At 40.4% G+C, this 15,572-nt stretch overlaps 1 protein-coding gene across 3 annotated transcripts; it reads left to right on the top strand.

The window, feature by feature from the left end:
* The first annotated feature begins 27 nt into the window (after nucleotides 1-27).
* MGC83521 (putative deoxyribonuclease tatdn3-B) lies at nucleotides 28-11,972 on the top strand. 3 transcript variants are annotated; one of them, XM_018264412.2, is made up of 10 exons: nucleotides 28-166; nucleotides 2,011-2,043; nucleotides 3,070-3,143; nucleotides 3,772-3,856; nucleotides 4,699-4,761; nucleotides 5,834-5,943; nucleotides 6,345-6,400; nucleotides 9,105-9,217; nucleotides 10,637-10,714; nucleotides 11,811-11,972. In XM_018264412.2, exons 1-10 carry the CDS (start codon nucleotides 104-106, stop codon nucleotides 11,952-11,954), a joined length of 819 nt encoding a protein of 272 aa, XP_018119901.1. In that variant the 5' UTR covers nucleotides 28-103; the 3' UTR covers nucleotides 11,955-11,972.
* The last annotated feature ends 3,600 nt before the right edge of the window (nucleotides 11,973-15,572 follow it).

Here is a 15,572-nt window from a genome sequence, read left to right as displayed (position 1 = left end):
GACTGTTAGTTCCGCATACAGGGGTTCCATTCCATGAGTGCAATTAATGGAGGCTGCGTGGAATACATCTGTGTAGCGAGTGCGGAGCTGTAGGCTGTTTCCCATGGCTCGGTCTGTAGTTCTGGTGGACTGTCACTGTCACCTCACTGCCTCAGAGTTTGATCACGTAAGCACGTCCTACAATATCATCCCCCTTTTGGGAGACCAGCAACACTTCCGGTGGGCTCTCTTGCTTTATGGGAAATAAAAGCCTTAATAATTGAAGGATATAGTAAGTAGGTGTAAAAGACTAGGGGAATAAAGAAGTTGAAAGTGGAGGAATAATAGTTTGGAAAGTGGGCCCCTGGCATATAGGGTTGCCTCCTTTCCTGCTTTCCTATATATTTATCTTTTTTCCCTATTAATAACATTGAGGTCAACCATCATTTTTACCGGCCCTACTGGCATCCCAGTCTGACACTGGGGGCAGGGTGTTATTATTTGAAATATGATTCCGTTTCCCCTCCGAATTGTTTCTGTAAGTGACAATCCCATTTAGATTGTAAGCCCTCTGGGGTAGTGTCCTCCATCCTTTCATCTCCTTTAGACTGAGCACTTAATCTGTATTGTAATTATATTTTGTATTTGTGTGAATTGTATGCCTAATAATGTTTATTGTTATTATTTCAGTGATCCCATGTTCATACTAATTCATTTGTTTTGCTGTACAATGCTTTGCCCTCAAGGAGTACTATACAAATAAAAAATACACATACAATGGCAGCTTTATAAACCTCTCCCCATGTTCCATAAATGTGGACACGGTGTGCGAGTAGGGTTGCCACCTTTTCATAAAATTTCTACCGGCCGGTACAAAAGGGGTGGGTCCTGATGTAGAAGGGGAGGAGCCATGTCACAACGATGGCCAGAAGATTAAGGGGCAGATTTATCAATGGTAATTTTTTGGATACTTTGACCGTCAAATAGGATACTATGACTTCGAATTTACTTCAAATTCGATTCAAACTAAAATAGTTTGAATATTCCATAATCAAAGTACTCTTTAAAAAACTTTGACTTCAATAGTTCGCCAAATTAAACCTGCCAAAGTGCTATGTTAGCCTATGGGGACCTTCTAATGCACTTTTCTACGTTTTTTGTAGTCGAAGTAAAATCGCTCGATCGATCGCTGAAATCGTTCAATTCGAACGATTTTACTTCAACCGCAAAACGGTCAAATTCGGTTAAAAAAACTTCGACTTCGATATTCAAAGTTGAAGTTTAGCCATTCGATGGTCAAATTCGAAGTATATTTCACTTCAAAATTCGACCTTTGATAAATCTGCCCCTAAGAAAAGGTAAGTTTTGAGCCGATTGGGGGCGGGCCAAGGGCTTTTTTAAAAGGTTCTACGTTGCCGGTAAATTTGTAATTCCAGCCTTGGCAGGTGTTTAACTGGCTAGGCTGGTAAAATACTGGCCAGGTGGCAACCCTATATGGGGGGTCTGTCATGTGATATAAAGGCCCATGTATATGGATGCCACCTAGCCGGTATTTTACCGGCCTGGCCAGTAAAAATGATGGCTGATCCCGATATTATTAATAGGGAAAAAAGATAAAATATAGGAAGGCCAGTATTTTTTTCCCAGAAAAAGTGGCAACCCTATCCCTACACCCTGGCATTGGCTCACATCATTCCAGGGGCCCTCAACTGTCATCATTTGTCCACAGGGACCCCCAAATCAGGGCAACATAGAGAGTAGAGGGGACAGGGACAGTATAAGAAGGGTCTCATGGGGGCAATGACTGTACAGAGGACACTAACAATTGCTCCATGTTTTCAGTCTGTATGCCATTCTGCAGCCGCCAGCTGTTGTGGGATTGCAATGCCATCCCTGTAATGCCCCTTCTTTCTGTCCCACCTAGCCGGCTAGAATAAACGCCCTTTGCAAATTGGATGTACCTGACCAATCCTGTCATTCTTTTTTTTTTTTTTTTTAATTATTGGTCTAATTTTTATACATATTTTACAGGACATCGGCAGTGTCTTAGAAGACGCAAAGACAGTAAGTGAATAAAAATGTATTATTGTGGAATTTCAAGAACCGGAGATCACTTGAAAAGTTTATTTGACACAAGCTCCGTGGATTCAGAACTCACAAAAAATCAGAACCACGAACAAAGAAATCACATTGTTTTTATAAATTTGGCAACATATGACTTAAGAATTTAGGGGCATAAAAGCACATTACCATTGCGAGAGCATAGAGATATCTCTTCAAAGCACAGAAAAACAAAGAACTGCTCAAATAACCAGTGGCATAACTAAATGTTATTGGACCCCTCAGAAAATGTATTCAAGTCCCCCAAAATATATCGAAATTGTTCAATAAGTAGGGCCTCACGGGCCCCCTATAACTCCTGGGCTGCAGGGTCTGCTTTCTCTGTAGTTATGCCCCTACAAATAACCAATGGGATAGTTCTTCCTCAAGGTCAAGGTGGTAGTACCAAGGCTAGCTCGAGAACAGAATCCACCCAAATTGGGGGGGGGGACTGGAATACACAGACTTTTATTCATTCTCCGTATAATATTGCCCAGTGGATGGATGTAACGAAACAGAGTTTAACCTTGTTCCAGGGCAGCTCTTTTGCAAATGGTTTCTCTGTTATGACAGGGATCTGATTTGGGCTGAGTCGAGCCAAGTCTGTGTAACTTCCAGGATTCCAATTCTACCCATTATTCCAATGTGTATCTGAAATATCCTTTTGAACTCTATTCAGCATGAAACAGCTAGTTCAGGCTTGTTATCCTCTTAGACACAAATGCAACCGTATGGGCCAGTGACACACTAGAAAAAATGACCATGGTGTTAAAATTCAAGGCGCCCACCATCCAGTAGGAATGATACCATCTGCCAGAGTTTAGTGATATGGACTGCTTATGAATTAACCAGTCACGATTATTAACTCACCAGACTTTTTCTGCTTTCATTTTTGTGTGCACATATGCAAATTAGGGTTCTTATTCGGTCGAATCAGAAAATGATAGTTTTGGTGCATCTCTTTTATTCAATGCATGTTTTTCTTTACAGATAGGACTTTGTGCCCTTGTTGCAGTTGCCGAACATTCTGGGGAATTTGAGAAAGTAATAGAACTATCTAGAAGGTATGTCAGAATGTATTATTCCTATAATATACTATATCTATTCATCTATATATCTAACACCATTCATTTCCCTGGCATTAACACACTGGGGTACAGAAAGCACTGTAACATAGAGTTAAGGTGGCCATAGACACACAGATCCTATCATACGAATCGAGGATTCGTACGATTTTCGGATCGTGTGTGGCGTGTGCCGACATCTTTCGTCCGGCGGAGATCGTTCAGGGTTGATTTTGACCCGACCAATCCCGCCGGAGCCCATTGCGCATCGTAATCGGATCGTTCGGCCATACGGCCAAACAATTAGATTACCCCCGATATAGCCATGCTCGTTAATGGCATATCGGGGAAAGATCCACTCGTTTGGCGATGTTGCCAAACGAGCGGATCTTTGCGTCTATGGCCACCTTAAGTGTCTAACTGGACCCCCCAGGGCCCACCAGAGAACTTGATGTCTGATGCAGCCTCAGCCACTAATCGTCAAAAATGCTAATGCTATAGGTGTTTTATGGTTCTTTGATGAAAAGAAAGAGTTGATGGGCTTTGTCCTATCAGTGGGTCTGGGTTCTGATACTGAACAGAGTAAAAATGTTTGTGATGCTTATCCAGTTAATATTACTATACACAGGAATGCGGGATTAGTGTTTCCCTGCTTAGGAGTCCATCCGGTACAGGGCTCTGCGACAGGACCTCAGCGCAGCGCAACTCTTCAGGTAATAGTGTTTTTGCTTTTTAAATTACGCCTCTAATAACCAGATCTAATCAAACCCCCCTGGTCTTGAAATTGTCAACTTTTGTTGGTTGTTTTGTACTTTTATTATTGTTTAAAGGCATATGCAAAACGATAAAAAACAACTTGGAATAAAGACAGATCATACGGTGGTTGGTTAAGTTATCGGGTGGTATATTTTGCCTCCGTGGGTGTTCCACTGCCCTTTATGAGTTGTGAGGCACTGAAGTGGCCATTCCTTCTCCATTTTATGAACAGATTAAATGTATGGTAATAGAACTTGGAATCATTTTCAAATAATAAGTATTATAGTTGTTTTTGTTGTTGAGCCTTTAAAGCAGACCTGTCACCTATACATAAAAAGCTGTATAGTAAAAGTTGTTTGCAAATTAAGCATGGAACCCAAATTATTTTTTTCATAGAAGCATCCAGACCGGTAATAAAGGTGTTTAAATATCTGAGCTGTCAATCAAATATTATCAATTACTTTCACTTTCCATTCTGCATTTCCTAGATGTCACTGCCCTCCTTAAATTCCCCCTCCCTTCTAATGCTCTATAATTGTGTAGGGGACTATGTATGGGCATTATGTCCCCCATTCTAGTGCATACTTAAGATTTTGAGGAGATACACAACTGCGTGCTGTGATCGTATAATTCCAAGACTGAAGGAAACAAAATGATTATAATATATGTAGTGCAAGTAAATTTACTTTGCTCAACTAACATGATATAAATGAATTTGGAATTATTTCTTATGGTGACAGGTCCCCTTTAAGGGAAAAAAAATATATATTTCTGATGTTGTTGTTTCTTGATTTTACAGGATGTAGAAGATGCTTTGCCAATGATAGAGCAATACAGGGATGAGCTGGTGGCCATTGGTGAGGTAGGAAAGAAATATGATCCTGACCCCTAACAATTCTCTAGACTAAAACTGTATATTAACATATTGCTTGATCTTAGTGATTAAAGAGTAAAGCAAGTTGATTGTAGGGCTATACAGGTATGAGATCTGTTGTCCAGGAATTCATCATCCTTTGAATTACAGGAAGGTCATCTCCCATAGACTCAATTTTGTCCAAATAATTAAATTTTTTAATAATGATTTCCTTTTTTTTGTAATAATAAAACAGTAGGTTGTACTTGATCCAAATGGAGATATAATGAATCCTTATTGGAGGAAAAAACAAGCCTATTGGATTTGATTTTTCAGACTAAAGAGCTGGTTAAATTAACCTTTACTATGTTATAGAATGGCCAATTCTAAGCAACTTTTCATTTGGTCTTCATTATTTCTTTTTTTCTTCATTATTTTATTTTTTTATAGCTTTTGAACTATTTGCCTTTAACGCCTGACTCTTTCCAGCTTTCAAATGGGGGTTACTGCAAAAAACAAATGTTCTGCTTGGATACACATCCATTGTGATTGCTACTTTTTATTACTCATCTTTCCACACAGGCCTCTCCTATTCATATTCCAGTCCCTTATTCAAATCAATGCATGGTTGCTAGGGTAATTTGGACTCTAGCAACCAGATTTCTGAATTTGCAAACTGGAGAGCTGCTGAATAAAAAGCTAAATAACTCAAAAACAACATTAATAAAAATGAATCAATGATCAATTGCAAATTGTCTCAGAATATCACTCTCTACATCATACTAAGGTTAATTTAAAGGTAAACAACCCCTTTAAGGTATGAAGATCCATATTACAGAAAGATCCATTATTCGGAAAACCCTAGGTCCAAAGCATTCTGGATAGCAGGTCCCATACCTGTATCAAAGCCTTGGGGTCTGTATCAACCACTAGATGTCACTATTACCATTTGTTTCTTGTTTTGAATTTGTGGTTCTGAGCATCTTTGCACAAGTTATGGTACTAAAGCAGGAAAATCTGCTTGAGTTTGGGTGCAGGCACTTTGTTTGCAGTTGTAAATTTGGCCTCTTTATTTTTACAGGTGGGACTGGATTTCACCCCAAGGATTGCTTGTACTGACGATCAAAAGGAAGAGCAGCGGCAAGTGTTTATCAGACAAATAGAACTGGCAAAGAGGCTTAATCTACCACTGTAAGGCTTCTAGTTTTTGTTTGTGGGCTTTAAAGAGGATCCAAACCCCAAATTTTTTTTTTATAAATTTATTCCCAGTTGTCTTTTGAGCATTTTTGCAATGTACATTAATTTTTTATGACTTTTGAAGTAGCTTTAGACTGCTGATAGCAGGCTAAGCTCAAAAGCCGTCATGCCTAGAGCTATTAGCAGTCTAAAATGCAAATATCTAAGAAACCACTAAAAATAAGTGTATATAAATTGCAAAAGTGCTCAGAGAAGCACTCTGAGTAATAATAGGGAAAACAAGCACTATTCCTTGTACATCCTTTCGCATCAAGTTCAGAGTATAGGACCATTGTACAAATGATCCATCAGGTAGGGTTGTAAGGTATGAACTTTATATTCTTTTTATATCCTAGAAATGTTCATTCCCGTTCAGCTGGAAGACCCACCATTAATCTGCTGAGAGATCAAGGTATGGATTTCTTACAGATTTGTCACACTTATCTTAATAGCATCTTCAAAAGTGTCACAACCTTTATTATTATCCTTTATTCATATAGTAAGAAAATATTATGTAGCACAGTTCAGCAGGGACATCTCCCCTCTCAGCCTGTACAGAGAGATTACACTTCCATTACACTACACCAGCATAGGTTTTCTTCTGTATTTAAGGGATTGTTCGCCTTCCAAATACTTTTTTCCATTTGAGCTGTTCATCAAATATAAATACTTTTTTTCGATTTTTTTTTTTCAATTATATTATCTTTTTTTTTTTACAAAATTTAAGTTTAAAGGGAAAGTCAACCCAAAATAAAAAAAGTCTAATAAAAGAAAACCTAATTCTAAGCAGCTTTCCAATATACATTTATTAAACATTTTCAGTGCTTTTAGTTATTTGTGAAAACAATCGGTGTTGAACGCATTTGTTTAACTCCTGGTTGTTACTGTTAAAGCAATTTTGCAAAAGTCTTAGTTCCCCAGCAGACAGGTCTGTTAATCAGCTGCCTTGTCTTACATTATATCAACAGTCTGAGCCACCAGGACAGAGAACAGAAAAGGACAGACAAACACTGCTTTAATTAACAATACTTATACAAATAACTTAAAAACCTTAGAAAATTTGCAATGAATGTATATTGCACATTTGCTTAAAATTATGTTTTCGTTTATTAGGCAAAACATATTTATTGGGTTGACATTCCCTTTAATATTCCTGTATCTGGGGTTTCAGTCTGGCAGCTCAGTGATCAGGAGCATCTGAACTGTTACAATTTGATACATTTAGTTGCTGCATTAGTTGATACATTTCTCAGTAGTATCTTTGGAATATTAGCAACTATTGTATCAATTGTAACAGCTGGCTTTAATGAAATTTAGAGATTCTGCTCAGCAGGGCTAAAGATAAGAAATGTATCAACTAAATTACAGAGTTAGCAAAACCTCCCTTTCCCAGAGTTGCTAAGGTCAAAAATGAAACTTTACACTTCAATATTAGAAAAACTCACAAATAGAAAAATTCTTTATTTCTGGTGAACAATCTGAAAATAACTAAACTGAAGAAAGTGAAAACCCCCTTTAGATGAAAATGACTCCCTGAATCGTACCATTACAGTCTCATTTTTGTTACCTGTGCAGAAAAGGTAGATTGAGCACTGCTAATTGATCCCAGTCACGGAGCATATGCAACAAAGCCATGTCTGGATTGGTTTCCATTGGAAATGCTCAGTATCGAGGATAACTTGCAACAAGGGAATATTAAAGGAACAGTTCAGTGTACAAATAAAAACTGGGTAAATAAACAGGCTGTGCAGAATGATATATGTTTCTAATATAGTAAGTTAGCCAAAAAGGTAATGTATAAAGGCTGGAGTGACTGGATGTGTAACATAACAGAACAGAACACGATTTCCTGCTTTTCAGCTCTCTAACTCTGAGTTAGTCAGTGACTTAACATGGGACATAACTGTTCAATAAGTTTGCAATTGATCCTTAACATGCAGATCAGATTCAAAAGCAACAGTTATGACCCATGTGCCTGGTAACCAATCAGTGGAAACTGAAAGAGCTGAAAAGCAGGAAGTAGTGTTCTGGCTATTATGTTAGACATCCTCTCACTCCAGCCTTTATACATTACCTTTTTGGCTATCTTACTATATTAGAAACATTTTTCATTCTGCACAGCCTGTTTATTTATCCAGTTTTTATTTTTACACTGAACTGCTACTTTTATAGTGGTGGCAGACGGAGAGATTAGTCGCCCAAAGACAAATCTTCTCTACTTCGGGCGACTAACCCCCCCGAAATGCCTTCCTGCCGGCAACAATAGAAATTACCGGTGGGATGGCATACGAATCGCATTGTATTTCCAAAGTTTCCTCGTGAGGCAACTTCAGCCGACTTCGGTAATCTGAAGCGATTCATATGCCATCACACCAGAGATTCGTATTCTTGCCGGCAGGAAGGAAGTTGGGGGAGGTTAGTCGCCCAAAGTAGAGAAGATTTGTCGCTGGACATCTAATCTCCCCGTCTGCTACCACCCTGCTGCACTATTTTGCTTTTACTGCATAGGTAATTAAAATGAGTCATTGATGAGCCTCAAAAGGCTGCAGGTGCAAACCTGGTCTCTCAATATCATGCACAGTGCTTGGGGCATAGGAGGATGGCACCTCCACCATGAACGAAATACTCCAGCACACGTTTTCTGCTTAAGGGTTAATACCCGTGTTTAATGTCAAGCCAAAAAATGTAACCTTTTTTGGCTTTACTTTAAACACGGGTATTACCCTTAAGCAGAAAACGTGTACTGGAGTATTTAGTTTGGTAATTGATGAGCCTCTCCAGTGCTGGTAACTTTTATTTATGCCTTTTTGTCCTTTATTTACAACAGCCACTATGATTTTGCTCGTGCGTGTATATATATATATATATATATATATATATATATATATATATATATATATATATATATATATATATAATACACAAAAGCTATGAATATCCTGTAAATTATATCCTTATAAACGGTGACTAGTGATGTCGTCAGTTATAACTGTGTATTATAGTAAATAAAGTACCCCTTGTTGGAAAATATAAGGATATTAGAAGTCACTTCGGAGTTCCATGATCTGTATCTTTGCGATATAAACATGTAGATAATGTTTTGTTTTGTATTGTAGGTGCAGAGAAGGTGCTGCTACATGCGTTTGATGGAAAGCCCTCTGTTGCCATGGAAGGGGTTAAAGCTGGTTTTTATTTCTCCATACCCCCTTCCATCATTAGAAGCGAGCAGGTAATGTTTGTAGGCATGCTCCATAAACACGAGGCCCACCTACTTTGAATATTTGTACTTACCAATGTAAATGATAGCTGCCATACTGCTCCCAAGAATATCTAGGACAGGACTACACTTACAAGCATTAACTGCTATTGATAATTACATGCTCCTATAAAGTATCAACAATTCAGGAATGTGGCAATATCAGTTTAACGGCTCTATGCCTTTTGGCACAGAGTGTGTGTGTATGTCTGTGTTCTTATCACGGAGAATAAAACCCAAGTGCCAGTAGATAGGTATCGCCTGTGAACTCTGAATTCCATATTCATGAGTAGGAACATTCCATAATGCCATATTCGTGAGTAATACTCGCCTACAAGTACAAGACAGAAACAAATCATTTCCCGTTCAAGCAAAGGAAAGTTGCTGTCGGCTGGGGTGGTTGTTTTTGGCATATACCCCTCCCTGAATCTTCCACAGATATCCCATATCCTTTGCACTGGTGCAGTAACCTTTTCCATGTAACCCGATTCATCTTCCTCAGTTTAAAGGGCATGTAGAGGCAAAAAAAATAAAATCCCATTTTTACTTTCTTTAAGAAAAAAACAAACCTATCTCCAATATACTTTAATTAAAAAATGTGTACCATTTTTATAAGAAACCTGACTTTATGCAGTGAAATTCTCCCTTCATTTACTGCTGTGGATAGGAATTGTCAGACGGTCCCTAATTGCTCTGCAGGGAAACAATCATACTTATGAACAGCAGGGGGAGCCCCCACCTTACTTCCCAGCCATGCAGAACTCAAGCAGCTTTGTTTGTTTCCCTGTAGAGCAGTCGGCGACTGTAGAGATTTGTATTGGATTTTATTTTGCCTTTACATCCCCTTTACTTTTTCCAACTCCAGCTGCAGGGACAAAGATCATGGAGCCAGATTTAAACAGATAAACCGGAATTCTATTTGGAGGATTTTTCTGCAGCCACTGGTTCTGCAGAGTTGGAGAAAGTTTGTATTAAACAATACAAAAACTATAAAATCCACATTAGATTACATGACACAGGACCCAGTGAAGTCTGAATATTCTGATTATTAATCAGTCTTGCTGTATCGGCTTCTGACAGATATTATTTGTCTTGTGCTGTTTTGATAATTTATGACGATTCCTAAGCAGCCCAGATCACACTGAGCATGTGCACAGTCTTGGTCTTGCAAAGATGTATAACAAAGTTACAAGATGGTGACCCCCTGTGGCCAACTTTGAAAGCATAAATCATTTGTTTGATTTGGCTTGTGGTGCAGTAAGTTCATGTTTATGTTTAGTAATCAAAATACAGCATTTCTAGCCTTATTCTATTTTAGACTTTACTTCCCCTTTACGTTCCATTACTTTTACACAAACTGCATCCCAATGCCTATTGTTTTCTGTTAAGAAGCAGAAACTGGTGAAGCAGCTTCCTTTGGAAAACATGTGCTTGGAGACGGATTCTCCTGCGCTTGGTCCTGAAAAGCAGGTACATCCCCCAATTTAGTTTTGTATAAACGTTCCCAGTGTTTAATTGTTATGCAATTCATAATTATACACCAAACACTTTAGGCTACTGATACCATACTAGCAGCCTTCCAAACACTAAGCACCTCCCCTACACTTGTCCATTCCTGGTCATCCATGGGTTTCCGGGTTGTGGCACCAAACTGCCCACCTACTACAGATTGGCTGTATTACTTACCTGTTTTTGTTATTGCCTACCTACACAAATTCATGGTTCTGGGCTGAGCTATTATTGCAGTTCTGTTCAGAACCCAGCTCAGCCCTCCCTGCCCCTTTAGGAAAAGATTGGCTGATCAGTAGTAAGAGCGCTTTTTAAAGGGTAACTTCTAAACTAAACTAATTTTTATTTGAATCTTCATACATTTAGTCTACTATAGGGATGCAACAAATCCAGTATTTTGGATTCGGCCAAATCCTTCGCAAAATATTCGGCCAAATACCGAACCGAATCTGAATCCTAATTTGCAAATGCAAATTAGGGGTGGGAAGGGGAAAATATTTTTTACTTCCTTGTTTTGTGACAAAAAGTCACGCGGTTTCCATCCCCGTCCCTAATTTGAATATGCAAATTAGGATTTGGATTTGGTTCAGCTGGGCAGAAGGATTCGCCCGAACTCTGCTGAAAAAGGCCAAATCCCGAACCGAATCCTGGATTCGGTGCATCCCTAGTCTACTATAAAATCATGTAAACATTAAATAAACCCAAAAGGCTGGTTTTACTTCTAATTAGGATTAATTATATCTTAGTTGGGATCAAGTACAAGCTACTATTTGGATTATTTGGATAAAATGGAAGCTATGGGAGACGGCCTTTCTGTAGTTCTGAGTTTTCTGGATAATGGGTTTCCGGATAATGGATCCCATACCTGTATATAGAAATCCCAAAAGAAGCAAGGTGCATAAAAAAATTGGATTTGCATAAAATGGAATGAGAGAGAGACAGCTTTTCTGGATAATGGGTTTCTGGATAAGAAATCCCATACTTGTAGTATAATTTCTGTTGGCTGTCCAGATAAACAAATAAACACATTTTTTTTTTACATCTCTTCATCTTCCAGGTGCGAAATGAACCAAAAAATATTCTCCATTCTGCGGAATATATTGCCAGAGTTAAAGGAATCTCCTTAGAAGAGGTGATTGAGATCACAACGAAGAATGCACTCAAGGTGTTTCCCAGACTGTGCCATGTTCTGCCCAAATAAAGAATATTGCCCACAGCATGTCTGGAATACTAATCAGTGATTGGCTCTGGGCAATGGAATCAAGGTTGAAATTCATAGCTGCCAACATGTCTGTAGGGAGTATGGGAAGTACTACACTGGTGACAGGTCTGGATTACTTAAAGAAATAGACCCCTGACAATGTAGAAAGGCTAAGGCTGCCATCTTCAAAGTGGGGTGGTGTAAATAACATAAATCAGGCGTTTCCAACCTGTAACCATACTCTATCCTATTTAGTAAATCGTCACTTCTTTTATTTCCTAGAGACTATAGCCAGGTCCTCATGTCTAACTACACTGACCAGCATGGAAATATAGGTAGGGACACAATAATGTCAAAAGTGTTTTAAAGGAATGATAATATAATGTAGTGTTGTCCTGCACTGGTAAAACTGGTGTGTTTGCTTCAGAAACTCTACTATAGTTTATATAAACAAGCTGCTGTGTAGCCGTGGGGGCAGCCATTCAAGCACAGGATACACAGTAGATAACAGATAAGTACTACTATAGTTTATATAAACAAGTTGCTGTGTAGCCATGGGGGCAGCCATTCAAGCACAGGATACACAGTAGATAACAGATAAGTACTACTATAGTTTATATAAACAAGCTGCTGCGTAGCCATGGGGGCAGCCATTCAAGCACAGGATACACAGTAGATAACAGATAAGTACTACTATAGTTTATATAAAGAAGCTGCTGCGTATCCATGGGGGCAGCCATTCAAGCACAGGATACACAGGAGATAACAGATAAGTACTACTATAGTTTATATAAACAAGCTGCTGTGTAGCCATGGGGGCAGCCATTCAAGCACAGGATACACAGTAGATAACAGACAAGTACTACTATAGTTTATATAAACAAGCTGCTGTGAGACTTGGGGGAGCTATTCAAGCACAGGAAGATTAGGTTAATTTACCAATCTTTTGAGGCCCTAAATTGAACTTTCTATGGGGCCCATTAACATCAAGATACGCCACTGCCTATATCTAGATGTTTGTTTTTTTAAATGAACATATTAAAATGAATAAGGTTTTTGGTACCTGTGTGCTTCCATATGCTCGCAACTCTCCAAAGCCTACAGTATGAAACCTTAAAGTGGCCACAGACGTAAAAAAATTTCTCTCCCTAACAACCAATTTTTGTGCGATGCGACAAATCCGTCAAATTATCGAGAGGTTAGTGGGCATCGAACGATTGTGCATTTAACGATTTCTCGTCCGACATCGGTCACAAAATCGATTGGGCAGGTTAGAAGATTTTCATTGTTCACAGTGAAATGTATCCAACTGTTTCCAGGGCTGGAACTAGGAATAGGCAGAAGAGGCGGGTGCCTCGGGGGCAAATTTGGAGGGAGCCATGCATGTAGCTACTCTGTCACCTACTCCTAGTATGGGCCCATGTCCCCAACAGTGTTCTGCTCCCCTGTAGTACAGTCCCCGACAGTGTTCTGCTCCCCTGTAGTACAGTCCCCGACAGTGTTCTGCTCCCCTGTAGTACAGTCCCCGACAGTGTTCTGCTCCCCTGTAGTACAGTCCCCGACAGTGTTCTGCTCCCCTGTAGTACAGTCCCCGACAGTGTTCTTCTCCCCTGTAGTACAGTCCCCGACAGTGTTCTGCTCCCTTGTAGTACAGTCCCAGACAGTGTTCTGCTCCCCTGTAGTACAATTCCCGACAGTGTTCTGCTCCCTTGTATTACAGTCCCAGACAGTGTTCTTCTCTCCTGTAGTACAATTCCCGACAGTGTTCTGCTCCCTTGTAGTACAGTCCCAGACAGTGTTCTGCTCCCCTGTAGTACAATTCCCGACAGTGTTCTGCTCCCTTGTATTACAGTCCCAGACAGTGTTCTGCTCCCTTGTATTACAGTCCCCGACACTGTTCTGCTCCCCTGTAGTACAGTTCCTGACAGTGTTCTGCTCCCTTGTATTACAGTCCCAGACAGTGTTCTTCTCCCCTGTAGTACAGTTTCCGACAGTGTTCTGCTCCCTTGTATTACAGTCCCCGACAGTGTTCTTCTACCCTGTAGTACAGTTTCCGACAGTGTTCTGCGCCCTTGTATTACAGTCCCCGACAGTGTTCTGCTCCCCTGTAGTACAGTTCCCGACAGTGTTCTGCTCCCTTGTATTACAGTCCCAGACAGTGTTCTGCTCCCCTGTATTACAGTCCCAGACAGTGTTCTGCTCCCCTGTAGTACAGTTCCTGACAGTGTTCTGCTCCCCTGTAGTACAGTCCCCGGCAGTGTTCTGCTCCCCTGTAGTACAGTCCCCGACAGTGTTCTGCTCCCTTGTATTACAGTCCCAGACAGTGTTCTGGTCCCATGTAGTACAGTTTCCGACAGTGTTCTGCTCCCCTGTAGTACAGTCCCCGGCAGTGCTCTGCTCCCCCCCCCGGCAGTGTTCTGCTCCCCTGTAGTACAGTCCCCGGCAGTGCTCTGCTCCCCCCCCCGGCAGTGTTCTGCTCCCCTGTAGTACAGTCCCCGACAGAATTCTGCTCCCCTGTAGTACAGTCCCCGGCAGTGTTCTGCTCCCCTGTAGTACAGTCCCCGGCAGTGTTCTGCTCCCCTGCAGTACAGTCCCCGGCAGTGTTCTGCTCCCCTGTAGTACAGTCCCCGGCAGTGTTCTGCTCCCCTGTAGTACAGTCCCCGACAGAGTTCTGCTCCCCTGTAGTACAGTCCCTGGCAGTGTTCTGCTCCCCTGTAGTACAGTCCCCGACAGTATTCTGCTCCCCTGTTGTAAAGTCGCACTCAAGAGAGCCTGTTTGTGCGCCAGGGGTGAGATTATACTGGCCGGCCGGGTTGCCTATGGGTGTCTGTCTGACCTGGCCTGGCACTGGGGCCAATCAGGCAGCTAGCCACAGTTTTCCTGGCCTCAACTAGACAATATTGCATGAAATGTTTTTTTTAGTTGAAGTATCTACATTTAAACGATCGTTTCAAGATAAGCTTGGTCTTACGATATAGAAAAGATCTTTTAAAAATCTTAATGTTTATAGCCACCTTTACTGGGATTCTCTGGGGATCTGGGATTAAAAGTCTGTGTCACCTCCCAGTAACAACATAAATAAAGAGAAGAGTAAATAAAGTGTATGTTGGCCATTGTGTGCCCTGTGCCAGGTAGGGTTGCCAGTAAAAATGATGGCTGATCCCAAAGTTATTAATAGGGAAAAAAGATAAATATATAGGAAGGTCGGTATTTTTTTTCCAGAAAAGGTGGCAACCCTAGTGCCAGGTGTAAATAATGGGCTAATAGTTTCACTGGGGACATTGTGGGGCCCCAGACATGTGCGCTGGAAAGAATGGCGCAGCTAAGTTAAAATTCATACCTCCCAACTGTCCCGATTTTCACAGGACAGTTCTGCTTTTGACAGCTCAGCCAGCATTCCTGGATTATTACTGAAATGTCCCAACTTTCTCTTTGATCTCCTGCACTAAACAGCCAGAAAAAGATTTAAAAAAATGACTAAAACTTAATTGGCTTTTGGCAGGGAGCCCAGAATATATACTTAGATACTTTTGTAACGATTTAAGATAAGCAGGTTAGTTGGAGAAAGTGTGATTTGCAGTTTAAAGGGCAAGTCACCTTCATTAGCAAAACTCTAGT

This window comes from Xenopus laevis, chromosome 5S (genome assembly GCF_017654675.1).
Source record: "Xenopus laevis strain J_2021 chromosome 5S, Xenopus_laevis_v10.1, whole genome shotgun sequence".
In the NCBI taxonomy this organism is placed as follows: Eukaryota; Metazoa; Chordata; class Amphibia; order Anura; family Pipidae; genus Xenopus; species Xenopus laevis.
Note: the sequence above shows the minus strand (reverse complement) of the source record. Positions and strands in the feature narration are given on the sequence as shown.